General features: G+C 39.8%; 1 protein-coding gene across 7 annotated transcripts in view; it reads left to right on the top strand.

The window, feature by feature from the left end:
- Window positions 1-18,867, top strand: part of Tmem71 (transmembrane protein 71) — a 95,786-nt gene that overhangs the window by 4,813 nt on the left and 72,106 nt on the right. For 3 of the 7 annotated variants that reach the window (XR_002392037.2, XR_015441389.1, XM_087187705.1), the window contains exons 2-7: window positions 2,637-3,178; window positions 3,557-3,605; window positions 4,530-4,623; window positions 5,802-5,862; window positions 8,927-9,139; window positions 15,293-15,465. Coding sequence is in view for 5 of the 7 variants with exons in the window: in XM_087187705.1 (XP_087043831.1) it covers window positions 4,578-4,623; window positions 5,802-5,862; window positions 8,927-9,139; window positions 15,293-15,465 (493 nt within the window). In the remaining 2 variants the exon portion in view is untranslated. The other 4 variants (XM_087187709.1, XM_021251898.2, XM_087187716.1 and 1 more) reach the window with 4 other exon arrangements.

Raw genomic sequence — 18,867 nt, forward strand, 5'->3', positions numbered from 1 at the left:
CAGTTGACATAGCTAGCTGCTGGTCACTGCTGCTGCCAACCACTGCCTTCCAGTGCCAGCTCGTGCTGGACGCCATAGGTTGACTCTACCAGGTGCTGGTCTCTGTCTTTGTCTTCATTGGTTAATGGTCTCTGGAGCTCTTTGGCATTAACAACTCTGGGAACGTGTTGTTCTTTCTTTGGAAACAACCACTCTGTCCATAGTATTCAGGATAAAAATCCCAAATAGATTTACAGGACCTTTGGAACCCACACTACGAGAGAAACAAACAGCAACCAGATTCGTTTCACCAAAGTGAGTTCTTAATTTAACAGGGCTTGTGCTACAGTACAGAGGGGTCAGTACCCAGGAGGGAGCCTTTCTAGACTCAAACTCAAGAAGTGACCAGGGAGTGCTGCTTAGGTAGTGGCTGCAGGTCTGTTTCAGTGAAGATCAGGACTGAAAAGGCCTAGATCCCTCCCTCCCTGATTCTAGACACTCCAGAGTGACCCTTCACTTCCTCAAAAAGGCAAGAGTATCGTCTGAAGTAGCAGGAGTTGGGGGGCACCACCTGCCTGTCTGGCTGCACTCATGTTGGAGTAGAGAATAGTGATTTGATAGCCTGGGGGGGACACTGAAAGAAACTGTCCCAGTCTGTTGGGGTGCAAAGGCGATCAAAGGGAAGCAAGGCAGAGGACTGGACAGCTGCTAGTCAAGCCACACCCCACCCCCAGCAGGTATGGGAAAAGTTAGTCAGGTGGTTCTCCTATGTCTCTCTGCTACTTTAAAGAAAGGAAATAAAAATTGAATAACAAAAATAACGACTTTTCAGTGCAACTATTTTATACTGACTGTAACTCCAATCTCCAGTCACAATGTACAGCTCTAACAAAACTGAGAATATGCTTCCTGATTTGAAAAATTAGAAATATAGGCCAAATGAGAGGTGAATCTAGGGAAACACTGGCCAATCATTCACATTCCTGATTCATTCCGTGTTGGCTTTTAGAGACAGTTTCTATTAGCTAGGGATTGTTAATGCTGGTGGAGGACAGGGTTAGTAACAGAATATGGGACCCAAGCAAATAAACAGCAACCACCATTTTAATATCTTAATGATCATCGTCTTCTTTGAGAACAGAGGTAGCAACACTGCACAACATCTTCAAATAGAGACACCATAAACACGTGTATTCATTCATCATATTTTGTTTAAGCACTTAATGTCTTAGTCTGTACTATAACAAAAATCCCATAAACTAGTTGACTTTTACAGCAGCAATTTATTTCTAACAATTCCAGAGGTTGGGAAGTCCAAGATCAAGGTACTCACAGATTTGGTTCCTGGAACGCTCTTCCTAGTTTGCAGTCGGCCACTATCTCAGTGTGTCCTCATATGTTGGAGAGGGATCATCTCTTCTGCATCTTCGAAAAGCACAAACCTCATTAACAATGGCTCCATCTTCATGACCTAATTAACTGCCAAAAGCCCCACCTCCACATACCATCCTATTGAGGACTAGGGTTTCAATATGCGTTTAGAGGGGGATACATTTAGTCCATAGCAGTCTACAAGTTTTTATTTAATTCCTACCTAATGCTAGAAACAAGGTGATATCGTGTGGAAAAAGGAAGAAGAATTTATAACTAGTTACTTATACTAAGCTGACTTGCCATGATAGGGAGATTAAATACGGAAATAACCAAGCACAGTATGAAGCTAAATATAAATCAGTTAAAATGTAGATGCCATAGGAATATGCTTGTTCTAACTTGAGAAATCAAGGACGACTGCATAAAGAAAGGTATTCTAACTAAGAGTAGGAGTGGAGAATTGAGTAAGCTTCAAATAAAATTTCTATTCAGATTCTGTAGTTATTAATGATTTCTAGTTTTGATTCAAGTGTTGACAAAAATATGATTCTTCTTCCATTTTTTTCCCACAAGCACTTATTGAACATCTGCAAAATGCCAAGTACAGTGCCACATTCAAGGAACAAAATAAAAGATAAGCTTAATTCCAGATTTTCAGGGATTTACTAGTGTAGTTAACATGCAAATGAATATTTTGGATGCAGCCTAAGTTTTAACATGGAAGATCATGCGAAGTCACTTGCGACTGACTTGCAATTTGTCTTAGTATCTTTTCTCTTGGCCAGGACCAGAAAATATATAACATGTATAGTTAAAGAAAACTGTAACTCAAAGAGATTGGGCCACAAGCCCGAGGCCACACAAAGCCTATCGGGAAATAGTTTGCATCTTGGAAATAGTTTGTGTGACTGCAAAACCTGCACTCATTCACTACCTACTGCTGCCTCATGGTTCCTAGAACATACATATTTTATCATTGAAATAGCACAAACAGCATTGAGTTCTTTGAGTTCCACTAAATTATTAATATAAAATGTAAAATGTCACCCAGGGAGTTTTTTGAAAAATCCAACTTTCATTGGATCAGCTCATTACTACTGTAGAAATTCCCATAAAATCGTGTTCCTGTTATTTAATAGTATTCTGAATGTAAAAGAATCAATGCATCATTCTCCAAACATTTAGGTGGTATAGACAAAGGACATGGCTATGCACTATTCTAACTATGGCCAGATGATGACTAAGAAGCATTGCTTTATGGAGTTTTTCTTGTGTTCTTGCAGGTAGGGACGATGACGTAGTTCAGAACAATATTTCTCCAGGGACCATCATTTATCCAGCTGGCCCGAGTGATGGACTACAGATCTCCTATTGCTGGCCCGGGAGGCTGTCTGAGCTCTCTCATGGACTGCGCTGTGTGAATACCACTGATGTGAGCCCAACAGGAAGTGTGACCTCAAGCTGCTGCTCTGCCTCTGATTACACAGCTTGTTTTTGAAAGAAAACAAGAAGCGTTGAAGGCTGACTTCCCAAGAACTATATGCTCTTCGATTCTAGGAAACAACCAAAAGAGCAAGAGGCTGTGGAAGATTAAACTCTGCAGCAAACTCCTGCTCAAGGCAGGGATGCATGCAGTGTTTGTTAGAAGAAGGGGGGATCCATTTATCAAGAGACTTCTGCACCTGTTGACAATCTGAATGCCCTTTCAACAGCTCAGTCCTCAATTTCACCACTGCCAAAAACAGGAAGCCTTGTATTCCAGCAAGTGCTTTGCCATTTATCAATTGGAAGAAGAGACTGGCAACTCTCTCTGGAAGGATTACACGTACGGGCAAATTATTTTTCATAACACATGTTTTGCTTTGATGGAACAGGTAGACAGAGTCTATTTCTTGCAAAGTTGTAGGGCTCTAACTAAAGTTGTTTTCACTGCTACAGATTCTCACTTAACAGATGACTGCTTGCAGATGACTAAAGATGTTTGTGAGATATAACAATAAGACTATACTTACTGCTATGTAATTTGTTAGCTTAAAATAAGTTTAATGCTTGAGAAAAACTAACCTAGGATAATTTGGGCTGGGCATATTCATATTATATGCATGGAAAATGAAAATGACAAGCTTACTAGTATATTAGTTTCTAGACAATATCATTTTATATTTCAAACAAATGAAAGTTATAAATGTATATTTTGATTTAGAGATCTTTCAAAGAAAGCTGGGTCTCCTGAAATATTTAAAGGGTTATATATGGTGAGTTCTATATTTCCTAACAAGGTTTGTATGTCATTTATTTAGATAATCAATTTGAATCTTGACACCCTGATTGAGTTACTGTATTATAGCTACACAAACAATCCATTACTAGTTGCTATGTTTTTTTAAAAAAAGGGGATAGAGACAGTGAGTCAGAAGAGAAAGTACTCCTGTCTTACACAACTGTTAGGATGCTGATATACACTAAATTCAATGTCAACAAAGTTAAGTCTATTTGATAAGCGCTAAATGATCAAAGTGTCTATAATTGACACACTTTCATATGCGCTTAATTTATAAGCGAGAGTAAATTATACGTTCGTGAGAACTGAGTTTCAAAATCAGCCCAGTGTTATACCATTTTTAGTGTGACGCTGCTTGTGCTATTTAGGAATGTCCAGGCTGAAAACAGACTGACACATACTACATGGAGTACTGCCCCTCTCTGCGAATACCTGTCAGTAGTTCAAGTTGTTAGGTGAAAGAGACAGCAAGGCTCACTTACTGTTGGAAACTTGACAATGAGGTTACTTTGCAATGGATGATTTAAATCCAAAGAGTTTGTCTTGGGGGCTCTACAGCAAGTCATTTTTCAGATTTCATAATCAAAGAATTCATTTTCATTCTTTTATTGGGATGTCAAATCAACCCTTGTAAATCTAGCATCCCCAAATAAAATTTTGTCCTTATTTACACAAAAAGAGATTATTTAGATGTGCCAAGTGAGATGGTGGAAAATAGAATACAAAACTGTTGAGGCAGACACAACCTTCCTGAGGCCCTGAAATCTGGTCTTCTGCCTTCAATCTTGTATCTCTGTACTATTTCAGTAAACAAATCTGACTAGTGCAATTAGTAGATGCCATCTGTTTTGGCATAATTTTTCTATTTTTAATATGTAGTCCATCTTTTTTTTTAATGGTTTTGGAGAAAATCTGTGAAGTTTGAACAAGTGGCCTTCCCAAGATGTACCGAATATCTCAGCTGATGTCGACACCAGTAGCAAGTAAATGTAAGACAAGTGTTACATGCAATTATCTTTTGAACGATTAGATGCCTTTTAGCAATTTCCTTGCTTTGATTTTGCTGATACTCAGACCATTAACCATCTGTCAGTAGCTTGTGTTCTTAAATGCCAGTGTGTGCCTCAGCGATGATTCTGACTTCATTTCTTTCCTTGAGAGAAATGTGGCATTTTTCCTTTTAGCAGAAAAAGTCACCATGTTTTAGAAGCCTGTGCATAAATGTGAAAGCAGATAGTTTATCAGCTACTATTAAGATGCAAAGCTGTTTGTCTATAAAAAATGCTGAATGATTTTGATAGCTACTTGCAGAAAATAAGGGCATTGTTAAAACGGTAGTGATTTCAAGTTTCTTCTTTCCTCTTGTTATTTTCTCCCCAAGCCCCACTTCTAATCCTCCCTCACACACCCACAATTTTCTCCCTACAAATCAACCAGCCCAATCTGAAAGTCTCAGTTCTTTCTTTTTATTTAGTAGTGATTTTCAGTAATGTAATCAACTCCTACTGAGCCTTCCTGTTGCAAGGCTTGACACTATCACTGCCCATGATAAAACTCTATGTTATAGTTTAGACTATTAACCAGCTGCAAGTCTCCCCAAGCAAAGTCGGTTGCTGGGCCTGTGTTTAAACTGGAATGAATGGATGGGTAATTTGCTTTTTTAAATGAAGAATACACACAGGCTTCATACATTGGAAAATCACATGTAAAACAAAACTTTATTATTCTCCCAACTAGTGTCTCCTACTCACTACAGTAGAAGTGTCTTGAAATGCCCTGATGTGGGATAGTCTGAGGTGTTGCTTTAATTCCTCAGATTCTGAGTAAGCTACAATAACCATTGGGTAGTTGGTCTGGTTTCCTCCAGCTTCATACAACATGCTGTCTCCCCTCCTTTAATAAGCTCATCTTCATGCTAATGATGAATTATTACCTCATTTTTCACTAAGGAACCTCTAAAAGACTGTTGTGTGTGAGAAGGGAGAGAAGATGGAAGCCTCTAGGTTATTCCACCAGTGACCTATGTTAGGCTGGTTTGCTGGATGGCTGACCTAGTTGGAGTCTTTCTGCTGTGACTGGGCCACTAACTACTATTCATGCCTCCCATGTACCACTACTGTCATGCTTATGCATGCTAGTGAGGTGTAATCAACTTCTCTTTATGCAGGTTCCTCCAGGTTGGACAGAGAATGTGCTGGCAAATTCTCTACCACATGTATTTTTCCAAGGTATGTCACGAAGCTTTTCGGTACTGGGAATCAAACTTGGGACCTTGCGCTCACCAGGCAGGTGGGGTGCCACTGAGCTACATCCCCGGCAATTACAGAGCTTTACTCAATCAAATGAAACAAATTCCCTTGCAGCATGTCATACTTTGTCCAGTTTTAAAAATATTTTAGCTATCATCCAGTCTTGATGTGGTTATACATTTCCAGTGCCATGCATAAACAAAATAAAAACTTGCTCAATCTTGCAGATTTTTTTCTTTTCTACTATGAATAGTAGGCAAGCATAAATTGTTTCTTTGACAAATACAGAAACTATATTGAATACTGATTGGATGGTTACTTTTTTTCTCAAATCTGTGTTCTCTTAAATATGCTTTCCTATCTCATGATACAAGAGCCACAGGGTTTTATCCCAATGCAGAAGCTGGCCAATTTTTATCCTGTACTCAAACAAGTAGATTTTACCATTTTGTTCAAGTCTTGCGATGGAGTCTCCTTTTTTCCCCCTCCTTCCTTTCTTTTTCATTCCTTATATTTCCCTAGCATTTTGTGGAATGTGCCTATACTGTACTAGTAAAAAAAGGGTTGAAGCTTTGATATTATAACCTGCCCCTACCTATAAATTCTAGGCCTCCTAGTACCACCCAACGAGTCAGCTAAAGACGAACAAGAACGTATGGAATGAATTCATGTTTCAGATTCAGACCAACTATAGTTTGCATCTCAGCTCTGTCACATTCTAGCTATGTAAAATATACAAGTAATTTTTCCTTCTGCATCTCCCTTTTTTTCCCTGCCATGCAATGAGCATAATACTAATACTTAGCTTTTAGAAAGATTTGTAAAGAGTAGACAAAGTGCAAAATGTGGGGCCAGACTCATGCTTAGTGTACAGTAAATAATACCTTTAAGGTCATATTTCACTAATAACTCAAGTGTTTTATTGTTTATGCACTTTTAAATTGAATCAATCAGACATTCAAAAAAGCATGAGAGTGGTGTAGAGAAGAAGAGACACACTACAATCTATTGATGTATAAAGAATTGAATCAACAAATTTTAAAAGCCTAATGGTGCTTGTCTCTTCCCACAACAACTGGTCTTTTTTCTATCTTCAGAAGTGTGAGCTCAACACCCTTTCAAGGCCTGGTTGGTTGCCTCTCTGTGCAAACAAAGACTTGGTCTTTGGGCACTTCAGCAAGTTCCTGGACTTGGGTGTGAGGTTGGATTTCTGAAACCAATTGAAAGGAACCTGCTGAAAATAAGCAGCTGCTAGAATTATTATAACAGAATAGAAATGAGTCAAGATCTAATTTGGTTATTCACTTAAGATGTGTCTGATATTATTTGGGAAAAATCTCTTTGTTATTACAAAGTGGATGTTGGGAGATCTGCATTTTGTTTACAATCAAGACATAAAAAAGAATTTTAAGGGCATTAAGAAGGAAAGATGTGCAAGGGGTTGGGAAGACTTCAGTTGATAATTGCTAAAAGTTGAAACCTCAGAAATTAGGTCTAAAACTGTCGTCTGTATGTCCAGCACCCGATAGTGCTCTCTTTAATTACTGAGAGGCAAAACTATACAGGAAAAAGCACAGGGTGAAAGGCAAAGGATGTAAATTCTTACCTACACAAGCCTTAGATCTTGACTGATTAACTCACCCTACTAGTCTCTTTTTCTTATTTGTTTATGGAGAAGCAATAATAAAAATGTGCTGATAAGGTGAGTCAGTGGATACCTAGAAAATAGTCTCTCCTGGTGTTTCCTGAGTCTCAGGTCTCTACCTATGCTGTCCATTATTTTCATCAATGATTTGAGTTAAGGACTTATAAATACCAGTGACACTATTTTTGAATTATGTTATGAAAGACATTAAGTGTCATATGGTATAATCAAAATCCCCCCCAAATTCCAAGGGCACAAAATTATGGGCTTATACAAATGATAGCCCACACATTTAACATGTCACTTAGACTATCAGAGGCACAGATGTTAATAGCATTGCATGAAATTATGACATTTTATCTTTACAACAACCCTATAAGATTGGATTTGGGTAACACTCATTGTACAGATTCCCATTTATAGGAAACTAATGGATAGGAAGAATAAATGATTAACAAATAACAAAATCAAGAATCAAACTCCAGGCATAAACCTATCTCTACTTAGATCAAAAGGCCTTCATTCTTAGTTTTTAATGTATACCAGCTTTCCATGATAAAATTGTTCAAAGGTTTGGGAGAAAGGAGATATGAGTAAGCAGATGAGGAAAAAAGCAGAAACTGACAATCAATTCAGTAGCATGATAATATGGTGGTGACTAGGGAAAAGGAAAGATGAGAATTAGGCTACTATGGCTTAGGCTTAGTCGTTACACACATGGGTTGTGTAATGAGGAAGGTGACAGTCCTAGTCTCCTCTGGACAGCTACACCTAAATGACTGGGTTCCATACCTGGCATTAAAAGGTACTTTAAAAACTGGAAAATACCTAAAGAAGAGCAGTCACAACATGATGGTGAAGTGATCAAAATCACTTATGCCATATAAAGTTGAGTTAAATGAGCCAGAAGACTTATTATGGAAGAAATAGGACCCATGAAGGACAGCTACTCTTTCAAGTGGCTGAGTGGCTCTCAGTGGAAGATGGAAGGAAAAGGAAAAGGAAAGTTATGATTTCTCTATTATAGAGACAAGAGCAAGGATATAGCATGTGATGTCCAAAGAAAGGTGGGAGGGGTGAAGAGAACTATGAGCTTCCAACATCCCAGAAAGTTTGTTTTCCAACCAAAAAAATGGACCCATGTTCAGAGGGTAAGGTTTATTCTTTGATGATGATACTGGTAAACCACAGTGTTTTCACCATATTTAAAATAGAAAGAGGCACTAAAGGTCATGTGGGTCAATGTCAAAGTCCAGCAGGTGAAGAGTGACACTCTTGAGGATTACAGAAGTATTTGATAATCAGAATGCGAAGTCCCTCACAGTGACTGGACCTGTGGTGTTGGGTGACTGCATGCACTGAATAGAGACTAAAAAGACTGTCCTTTTTCCTGTGTAGATTTGCCTGGGACTTCCTGGATGGTGACAATTCCTTTGAATGCTGCTCTATGGATCCCTTGACAGGTTCCCACAACACCTGTCGCCAAAGTCCCAGGCTCCTCACCAATGGCTACTATATATGGACAGAGGACAGTTTCCTCTGTGACAAAGATGGTAACATAACTCTGAACCCCTCACAGACTCGTGTTATGTATAAGGAGAAGCTGGTCGGGTAAGTAGAGGTGATTATTTCAAGGCATCTTGAATCCATTCCATTCACCATTCATTCATTTATTCATTCATTCACTCAACAGTCATCAATAAGGATCTTCTTATTGCTCTGGATTATGGAAATCAAAAGAGGAAAAAGGGGCAAGGAGAGTAAATGAAAAGTAAAATGAAGTAATGTAGGTGCTGGGGTAGAAATCTGTATGGGATTCAGTGAAGAGGCAAGAGGGAGGAGGCCTGTTTTACTTGAGGAACAGGTAACGGCAAGCTTTCTAGAGATGGTTATGACTGATTTGTATCTTAGAAGATGTACGATGCTAGTTAAAATAGAGGAAGCAATAAAACTTCTAGAGAGACAGCACAGGCATGGGATTCTGAAAGATGCTGGCACAATGGGGGCTGCAAATAGCTTGGTAGGGGCACAGTTTAGGATAGGAAGGGAATGGGAAGCCTCCAAGAAAGTAGGGTCAACACAGATGTGAGCCGAATAGAAGACATGAAACATCAGGCTAGAGTTTGGGCTTTACTCTAAAGGCAAAGAGAAGCCATTAATAAATCATTAGACTTAGAAAGATAACAGCAATTACGGTGTAGAGAATACCTTGCTGGGAGAGTGAATATGTGAGTATGATGGGTAGAATAGGAAAAAATGAAGGCAGGGTATTCGTGGATTGAAAGAAAGTAGTAGCAAGGATTAGTGAGTGGTATAAGGAGATAGAGACATGGTATGGTACAGTGGTAGGATCTAGTCACTGCAGATATGGGATTTCTAACAAACGAAGGGCACATGCATGAGATATAGGACTCTAGTTTTGTCAACTGGGTGTGTGGTAGGACCATTTACCAAAACTAGAGATAGAGGGTATGTTTTGAGAAAATAAGATGAGTGAATTAACTTTGGATCAGTTAATTTGGGTAATCACATTCATTTTCTTTAGTTTTAAAACCAACCACATGCTGACTATATCAGAAAACTACTGACCCAGTAACACTTTTAAAAATCAATGACGAAATCTTAGTGACATATACAGTAATGGTGAATACACGTTTGAAAGTTGGTTGGTTAGGTTGATCTACTCTGGACTAGGTTGAACTTGGCTTCAGGGTGAAATCATATCTCTTCCCTTCTTACTTCAAGGTTTCAGCTCAGAAGTGGCACACATCACTTCTGCTCACATTTCCCCAGAAGATCTCACTCTCTTGGCTGCCGCTGATGGCCACTGAGCAAGCAGACTGAGTCCAGCTGTGTGCCTAGGAGGAAGAGTAGACTGTTTTAGACAGAAGTGTACTGTTTCTGTCATAATTGTTAAGATCAGATGAGTCAATGGCCTAAACTTATTTTAAGTTGAGGTTCCCTTTATCCTCATTCTATTGTCTTTATGCAGACCACCATCATTTCTGGTTCAGAGTTTTGCAGGTTATCTTAGTGCTCTGAATGCCTCCCAGATTACCCACCTCCTAATACTTTCTCCAGGCTACAGCAAAGTGGTTTTCTTGAATTGCCTAGATACCTCCTTTAAGAGGAGTTTTACTCCATTTCTTTTTCACCTTGAAACCATGACTACAAATACTTGTTAAATAAATGAAATGAATGTCATTTGATTACTTTCTATATGCTGGGTAAAATCCTGTTTTTTGCATATATTCTGTCTTAGTTACTTTCTTGTTGCTTGGACAAAATACTGAACACCCATAAGTTAAAGGTGGAAAGGTTTAGTTCAGCCCACAGTTTGTAGAGATTTCAGTCAGTAGTTGTCTAGCTCCAAGACATGGGGCATGCCAAAGGAGAAAAAGTCCATGGCAGGGTAGACAGAAAGCAGTGAGCCTTCCTTTTTTCTTTCCTTTTTTCATTCCATTCAGGCTACAAGCCTATTGATTTATGGCACCACACTAAGGGGAGGGGCTTCTGTCTTCAACAAATCCACACCCAAGACTACACTAATTCACTCAGTGAACCTATCTGGTTATCACAGGGCCATAATCCAGTATCACACATCGATGGCCCAACCACCCCCAAAAGCCTCAACTATGAGCACATGAAGCTTTTTTGGGGGAGGACAACTAGATATAAGCCATAACATACTCTTATTTGACTTCCAATTCCAGCTTTGAATCCTTAAGACATAAATTATATTATTGTCATTTCCCTTTGATACAGGCTAAGCATAAGTCTAGAGAGGTTAAGTAACTTCCTCGAGCTCACAGAGCTATTAAGTGGTACCAGGATCCCAACTCCAGTTGTCTGACATTAGAGAACAAGTTTCTAAGCACCACTTTTAACCCTATCTCACTTTGCAAAGCTATTCTTGACATTAGAGATTATGTTTTATCTGTACATTTTGCACAGATAAATTTGATCAGTGTCCATCCCATAATAGGTGCTTCATAGAGATGTATCAATGGTGTTGATGAATACAAAAATAAATAAATAGAAAATTTTTAATTACTGCTCATTCAATTTAAGATGATCTCATCATAGAACCTACAGGAATCTGTAAAATTTGGTTAATTTTCACAAGATATTGTTCCATTGTCAAGAATTCTTTTCATTTTTCTCAACTTTCCTATTACCTGAAATTGATGACAGAGAAAGTTAAATTAAACTTTCTTGACCACAACCCTATTCGTGTTTGTAGCAGATGATTTTTTGTTGTGGCCTTTTCTCTGTGCTTTAGAGAATTTTAATAGTATCTCTGGCCTCACCTACTGTTGGCCAATAGGACCCCTCCCCTGACATGACATTAAATACAAAGTCTCCAGAAACTGCTAAATGTTCCTTAGGGCCAAAAGCACCCTGATAGAAAACCACCAGGATAAAGAATTCACAAACCTTGCTGTAATTCATCTAAAGATTAAGGGAAACCACATGCAAAATGAATTTTCTGATAGCAGCTGTAGATGCACCAGAGACAAAAAGCAGAATGTTGTAATGGGAAAAGTGTCCCATATCTTTTTACAATATGTGGCTCTGTTTTAGGCCATTAGCATTCATTACAGGGATTAGCACATCCCAGACAGGTGTGCCACAAAAGGTACTTGGCTGTGGAGTTTGAATAGACCCTCTATCCTTTATCTTGCTTCTCCAAGTCCTTTTCTGTGGCCAAGAATCTTCTAGAAATGAGATCCAAATCACATTCCCTTCTCCACCAGTCCCTTCCCTTTTGACAGCCTTCCATAGAGGGTCTCCATTGCACTCACATTAATTCCTACATCCTCTACAAAATAGACAAGAATCTCCATTATCTGGAGTTTTGACCTTTCCAGCTTATGTCCTAGCAAGACCCATAATGAAACCTTATTCTTCAATGAACACATGAGATCATCTCCTGCAGCTTAAAACTCATTTATCGCAGAAAGCCTCCTTTGATTCTCAGTTAGTGATAGATATCCCAAAACTTTCAGGGAAGCCTCTAGATATTTCTCCCAGAGCATATGTCCCCTGTATAACATGGTGAGAAGATTATGGAGCCAGACTGACTTTGCAATTCAGCTATATCGCACACCTTTCAGTCAAATAACTTAACCTCTCTAGACTTATTTTCTTGATCTCAAAAATGGGTTAAAAATAGTACCTACCTCACAGAGTAGTCCTGGTATACTGTCAGTTGATCTGTGGAAAGCACTAAGAAGTAAAGGTACCTGGCACAGAATAAGCTCCATGAAAGCATTTGTGTATCTGCATTATTCTTGTCTTTCTCCCAGAGTACATTATAATTGTGTACACATGATTGTGTCTTTATTAAAGTATCTTTGATATTGATTTAAGGATCCAGGACACAGTAGAAATTGAAGAAACTTCTGTGGCATTAATAGAGTCACCAGTCTTGGGTTTTAGAGATGTACTCTGTGTATCAAGTTATCTTCACTAGACTATATTTCAAGCCTGAGATGACTGGTCTTCATTGTTCACCATGTGTTATGATTTGTGTCTAGATATCCACCTAAAACCTCATGCACTCTTAGAGGGGGCTTTTTTAGAGGTGGCTGAATCCAGAGTGTCTGATGCTAGAATTAAGGGTGTGTGATTACTAAATCAGTTCACTGATTGGTTTGGCACCACCTTAATCCTAGTAGCCTAGATACAGTATAAAAGGGGCATTAAAAAGTTGCTAAGGTCCCTTGCTTCCTTGCTTTTGCTGTCTTCTGCCTGCTGTGAGCTGTTTCTCCTCTGCCAGGCCACCCTGGCTTGGAGCCAGCCAATTATGGACTGAAACCTCCACAAACTGTGAGCTAAATAAACCTTCTCCCTTTAGCTCTGTCAAGTATTTTGTCTCAGCAACAACAGAAAAATAACTAAGACAAATTTGGTACCAGAGAAGTGGGGTTGTTGCTGTGACTGTACTGGACTGTGTGGTTCAGGAGCCTTTGGGACTGGCTTGTGGGAAGAGTTTGGAAAGGTTCAGAGATGGCAGCCGAATGAGCAGAGCTGGAACACCTTAGGCTGTGCTGTGTGGGAGATTCTGGTCAGAGCTCAGAAGACCAGAAATTGGTAAAGACCAGGCTCAGAAGATTTCTGCTGGGAAGAAGGACTGTGTTGGCTGTTGGACTTCAGGCGATGAGTGTTATGGCTTGGCAGAAAGTTTGTCTGCATTTTGCTTGTGTCAGAGACTTTGCCTGAGACTGAGGTTAAGGGTGGCAGACTAATTAACCTCACAGAAGGTGAGGCAGTCTAATGTTGAGGAGGTGACATGGCTACTTTTGGGGACTTTTAGCCAGATCTTTGTTGAGAATCAAGAGTAAAGAGCACAGCAGAATGTTTTAAAATGCCACGAGTTTGCCAGAAAGGAAGCTCCAGTAAAGGTGTGGACTGCAAAGATAGAGCAGAGATCTTGATTGCTGAGAAGGAACAGGAGCATAGAAAAGATGGCCTGAGGGCATCAGCAGAAGCAGCAGGACTCCACCCTTTGCAGCTTCAAAATTGCAAACTGAAAGACTTTGCTTTGAGAAGAGAGCCCCAGAGCACCACCTTCCACAATGGTGGAAGCCTAGGGAAGTTGTCTCTAGGGATTTGGTTCATAGGCACTGGACCCCTACAGCCAAGTGAGAAGGAAGCCTGACTACTTCTCCAGGTGCCAGCAGACCTTGGCATCATTCACATGGTGCTGGTTTCAGGTGCATGCCGAGTACAAGAGTTGTGGAGTCTGGAAGGCTTCCATCCAGATTTCAGAGGAAGGCCTGGGAGGCCAGGCAGTGTGCACCCAAGAGGGCAGTGTGTGAACATATGTGTGTGAAGCCAAAGATGCAGTGGAGATCCCAGAAGGTTAGACAATCCAGGAACATGAATTATCCAAGGAGAGCTGCAAGGAGGGAGCAAAGTCAGTAAAGGAAAGAAGCCAGGGGAACTACAACCACCAGCAGTGCCATAGGGGTGGGGGCACCCAAGCCCTTTGGAGATTACAATTTGCCACAGATTGCCTGGGATGCTGGAAGTGGAACTGTGGGATTTCATGTTTGCCCTGCTGGATTTTGAACTTGCTTCGGTCCCATTCCTTTGTATCCCCCTATTTGTAACTTTTGGATTAGAAATGTTTATCTTGTGCCATTGAATGTTGGAAGTTTTTAACTTTCTTTTGTTTGTACAGAGGCTTGCAGCTAAGAATTTGTCTTGAATCTCAGGGGAGACTTTGGACTTGGACTTTTCAGCAATGTTGAAACTATTAGGACTTGGGCAACTCTTGGAGATGGACTAAGTGCCTTTTGAATAATGGGATGTGCATTAGTCTTTGGAGGTCCGGGAGTGCAACGTTATGGCTTGTGTCTAGATGCCCCCTCCCCCAAGCCTAATGCAGTCATAGGCGGGGGTTTTTCTAAGGTGGCTGAATCTAAAGTGTGTGATTGATTCATGGTACAATGGTAGACTCAAGGGCAGTAGGATTAAAGGTGTGAGTGCTACCCATCCTAGGTCACCTGGATAGGATAAAAGAGATAGAAGGAGCTGTGGTCATCCCTTGTTGCCTTTGCTATGTTCTGCCACCATGAACTGTTGCCCCTCTGCCATGTGCCACTCTTCCTTGGAGCTGGACAATTATGGATTGAAACCTCTACAAACTGTGAGGTAAATAAACCCTTTCCTCCTTTAACTTAGGGTGTCAGATATTTTATCTCAGCGATGAGAAAAAAGTAACTAAAACACCATGTTACTTTCATTTCTTCCCAGAATATTTAGAAAGAAAAGGAGATTCTGCTATTCTCTGTCTTCTCTCTTCAACATCAGTGCCTCTGAGTACTGGTTGCATGGAAGCACCTACGGTGATGTTGACACTTGCCCAAGGGAGGGCGTCTGGCTGGAAGGTGTCAGGAGGCTGGATGCATCTCACCGCAGTGAAAATGGTGAGTTTGAATCTCCTTTCCATAGTGAAACATCACTTCTGAGTAAAGGAGTGGCAACCATGTGTTCCTGGACAAATGTCCACTCTTGAGATGACTGTCATTTTGATAGAAAGGATGGGCCTCACATTTTCAAACTTTGCAGGTGCTTCCTCCACATTATTTGTGTGATGGAAATGCATCGGTGCCCATGTCATACAAAACAGTCTAGCTTAAATGTGTACATTAGTAAGATGATGATACTCAGAGAACATTTGCACATCTGCAGTGAATCTTTTTCAAATGGAATATGGGTGGAGAAAAGATACTAGAGCCAGACTTAGAAGATCTGTATTGCAGAAAGTGTACTGAAGTCAGGTTCAAGTCCCAGTTTGGGAATACTGGCACACTCTGCTAAGTTTCAATTTCTTCATTTTAAAAACAAGATATATACATATACATATATATATGTATACATTTATAAAAACATATAACGAAAAATATTTAAATAGGTTTACATGTGTTTATCTTAAACATACACATCGTAATATCTACACACATATTATATACATACACATATATGTCTATAAAGATGGTTATGGGATCTCAGCATAATCTCTGCTTTATTTATTCACTCATCAAACTCTGTGATTACTTTCCATGTGGCAGCCACTGTACTAAGCCATATTCTTCAAAGCTGAATAAGACATGACCTTAATCTTGATAAACTCCTGACTTAAGACAAGGAGATACACATGTTTGTAAACAATTCTGGTATAACACTTTAAGCACTATAACAAATTTATGAACAATGTGCAGAGAAAATGCCATCAGGGAGGCCAGGGGAGGAAGAACTAGCTCAACCTAGAAGAGGCTGAAAAGGTTCAGGGGCAGGCAACCTGAGAGCGTCTTACAGTGGGATGAGCAAGGGTACTAGGCAGAGATGAGCTGCAGGAGTACTCCCCCTTCCCTGTTCTTCTCCTAAACCTCTGGGAAAATAAGTTTCCAAGACATCTACGTGGCCTTGATACTCTTTTTTATGCAATGTAGAAATTCCTTTGACTATTTCCAACTTCTCAAATAGAACTGACTTAATTTGTGGAGGCCATTGCAAAGTTAAATTCAGTGTGCCCTCTACAAACTATCTACATACTGGACATAGTGGTGCACAGAACAGACACAATGATTTGTTATCCAGAACTTGTGCTCTGTTTTGGGGGAATTGGATTGTAAATAAAGTACATAACATGTTATAAAGCTTTAGCAGCATGGAGAACACCAAGGGGAAAGTGATGGGGATTGCAAGTTGACACAAGGTGGATAGGATGACCTTGTTGAGCAGGACTTAAAAGCAAGAGAAAGGCAGCTGAGTGGAGACCTGTGAAAGAACAGCCCAGGTAAAGGAAGTACAGTGTGAATGCTCTGGGGCAGGAGGCGGCAAGGGCTGTGTGAGTGAAGGGGAAAGTGAAGAAGGTGCTCAGAGGTACATTGCATGCTGGGGCACAAGGTGAGAGGGACAAGGAGAACCATGAGCCTTTGCCTTTGCCTTCTACTCCCAGGGAAAGGAGAAATGGCTGGGGCATTTTGATCAGAAAAGTAACATGATTCAAATGCCATTTGACAAGGTAACTTTGGCTGCTGTGCTCAGATTACATGTCAAGGAACATGAGTAAGAGGCAGACTAGGGAAACTGGCTAAGAGGCTACTGGAGTGATTCAGGAGGGAGACAATGGTAGCTTGAACCAAGATGATCACAAGATGGTGGTGAGAAGTGGTAGTATTCTGGACACATTTCAAGGGCAGAGCCAATAGAATTTGCCAGCATGGGCTTTAAGCAAAAGAGAGCGCACTCTACACTCTGTCTTGTTAAGTGTATTACACTGCTTATGTATATTATCTTGTATAAATATCCCAAGCCCTCTAGAACTTAAGCTACTTTTATGATAAAAGTGAGATTTAGAGTTAAGAGTTAAGTAACTTGCTCAAGTTCATTTACTTCATAAATAGCAGAGTTGCCATTCAACCTAGGTCTCCATAAAACTCGAATTTTGCTCTTTGGAAGGATGGGGTTTGATCTCCTTTCCTGAGTCAAATCCAGCATGAGCCTCCTAGCTCAGGCCCCAGGAACAAGCAAGTTGAGTCATATAATACAACCCTATAATAAATTAAGTGTGTAGACCTTGAATGTCTACTATTTTTCTCTGGTTATAGGCAGAAAGTTCAAATACTACATTATCTTGTCAAATTTTTTAATTTACAGTAATTATAAATTCATACAAAGTTGCAAAAAATTGTTCAGAGAGGATCTGTGTATCATTCATACACTTTTCCTGCCTGGTAACCATTCATAAAATGACACAATATTATCAAAACCAGAAAACTGATATTGGCATAATACTATGAAGATTCCATCATGTTTTACGTGAACTTGTATGTGCGTGTGTGTGTATGCAATACTGGATCTAGTTTAAAAATAGAATAAGTGATTGTTAAGAAACAATTCTTGAATGTGAAGAAATGACTAGATGAATTAAGTGCATTCTAATTCCTCACAATAACAAGGAAGTATAAGTAGGACAAGAAGAGAAGAGAGAGGCAGACACATAGGGAATGAGCACGGCAAGATGAACTGCATATGGTGGAAGAACCTTCAGTACCAAGTTGAGGAGTTTGGATTTTACCCAATCAATCAAGGATGTTTTGAAGAATCTCAAGCAGGGTGATGATGCATAAGAGTTGGATTTTCAAAGTTATCTTTGCCAAAAGAGTCAGTGGGGGTTGGATAGAGAGTAACTTGTGGGAGCTCAGAAATAATGGAAACCAGCAAACAGATTAAGGAAGTGTCCCTCAACATAGAGGAAAGAAGAGGCTTAAGGTGTATCTTCAGGGTGAAATTGACAGGTGGATGAAAGATCGGTTGTAGTAATAGAAATTGGGAGGAATCAAATCAAAGAAAATTGATGTTTTTGACTGGATACATACATGAAGAATTCTGTTATCATGAAGGGCTGGAGATAGTAGGGCACAGTAAGAAGGACAATGGTCTTTTGAACTGGATGGACCTGATTCAAGCCCTGGAAACATCTCCTACCTGCGTGTTCTAGGACAAGTTAATTAATCCTTTCTATCCTCCCTTTCTTCATGATAAAATATTGATAGCAAAGATGAAATACAATTCTATTTCATATGAGTCAAATTTGAGGGACTTATGGGACATAGATAAACCTTGAGGTTTGAAAAAGTGAGACAGGAGTTCAAGAATAAGAATGTATCTAGAGATAACAAACTGGAAGCAATGGCTGCCTTTGGAATAAAGCAGTCTACCTGTGGAAAACAAGTGAATGCACACAAAAGAGAGTTAAGAAGTAAATGCAAGAGTTTGAACAGAAGCCCGAGAGGGATGTCCCCTAACAGTAACGAGTACTA

Source organism: Heterocephalus glaber, unplaced genomic scaffold, assembly GCF_053883595.1.
Source record: "Heterocephalus glaber isolate CG9 unplaced genomic scaffold, H.glaber_assembly_v1.0 deba00000281, whole genome shotgun sequence".
NCBI classification, from domain to species: domain Eukaryota; kingdom Metazoa; phylum Chordata; class Mammalia; order Rodentia; family Bathyergidae; genus Heterocephalus; species Heterocephalus glaber.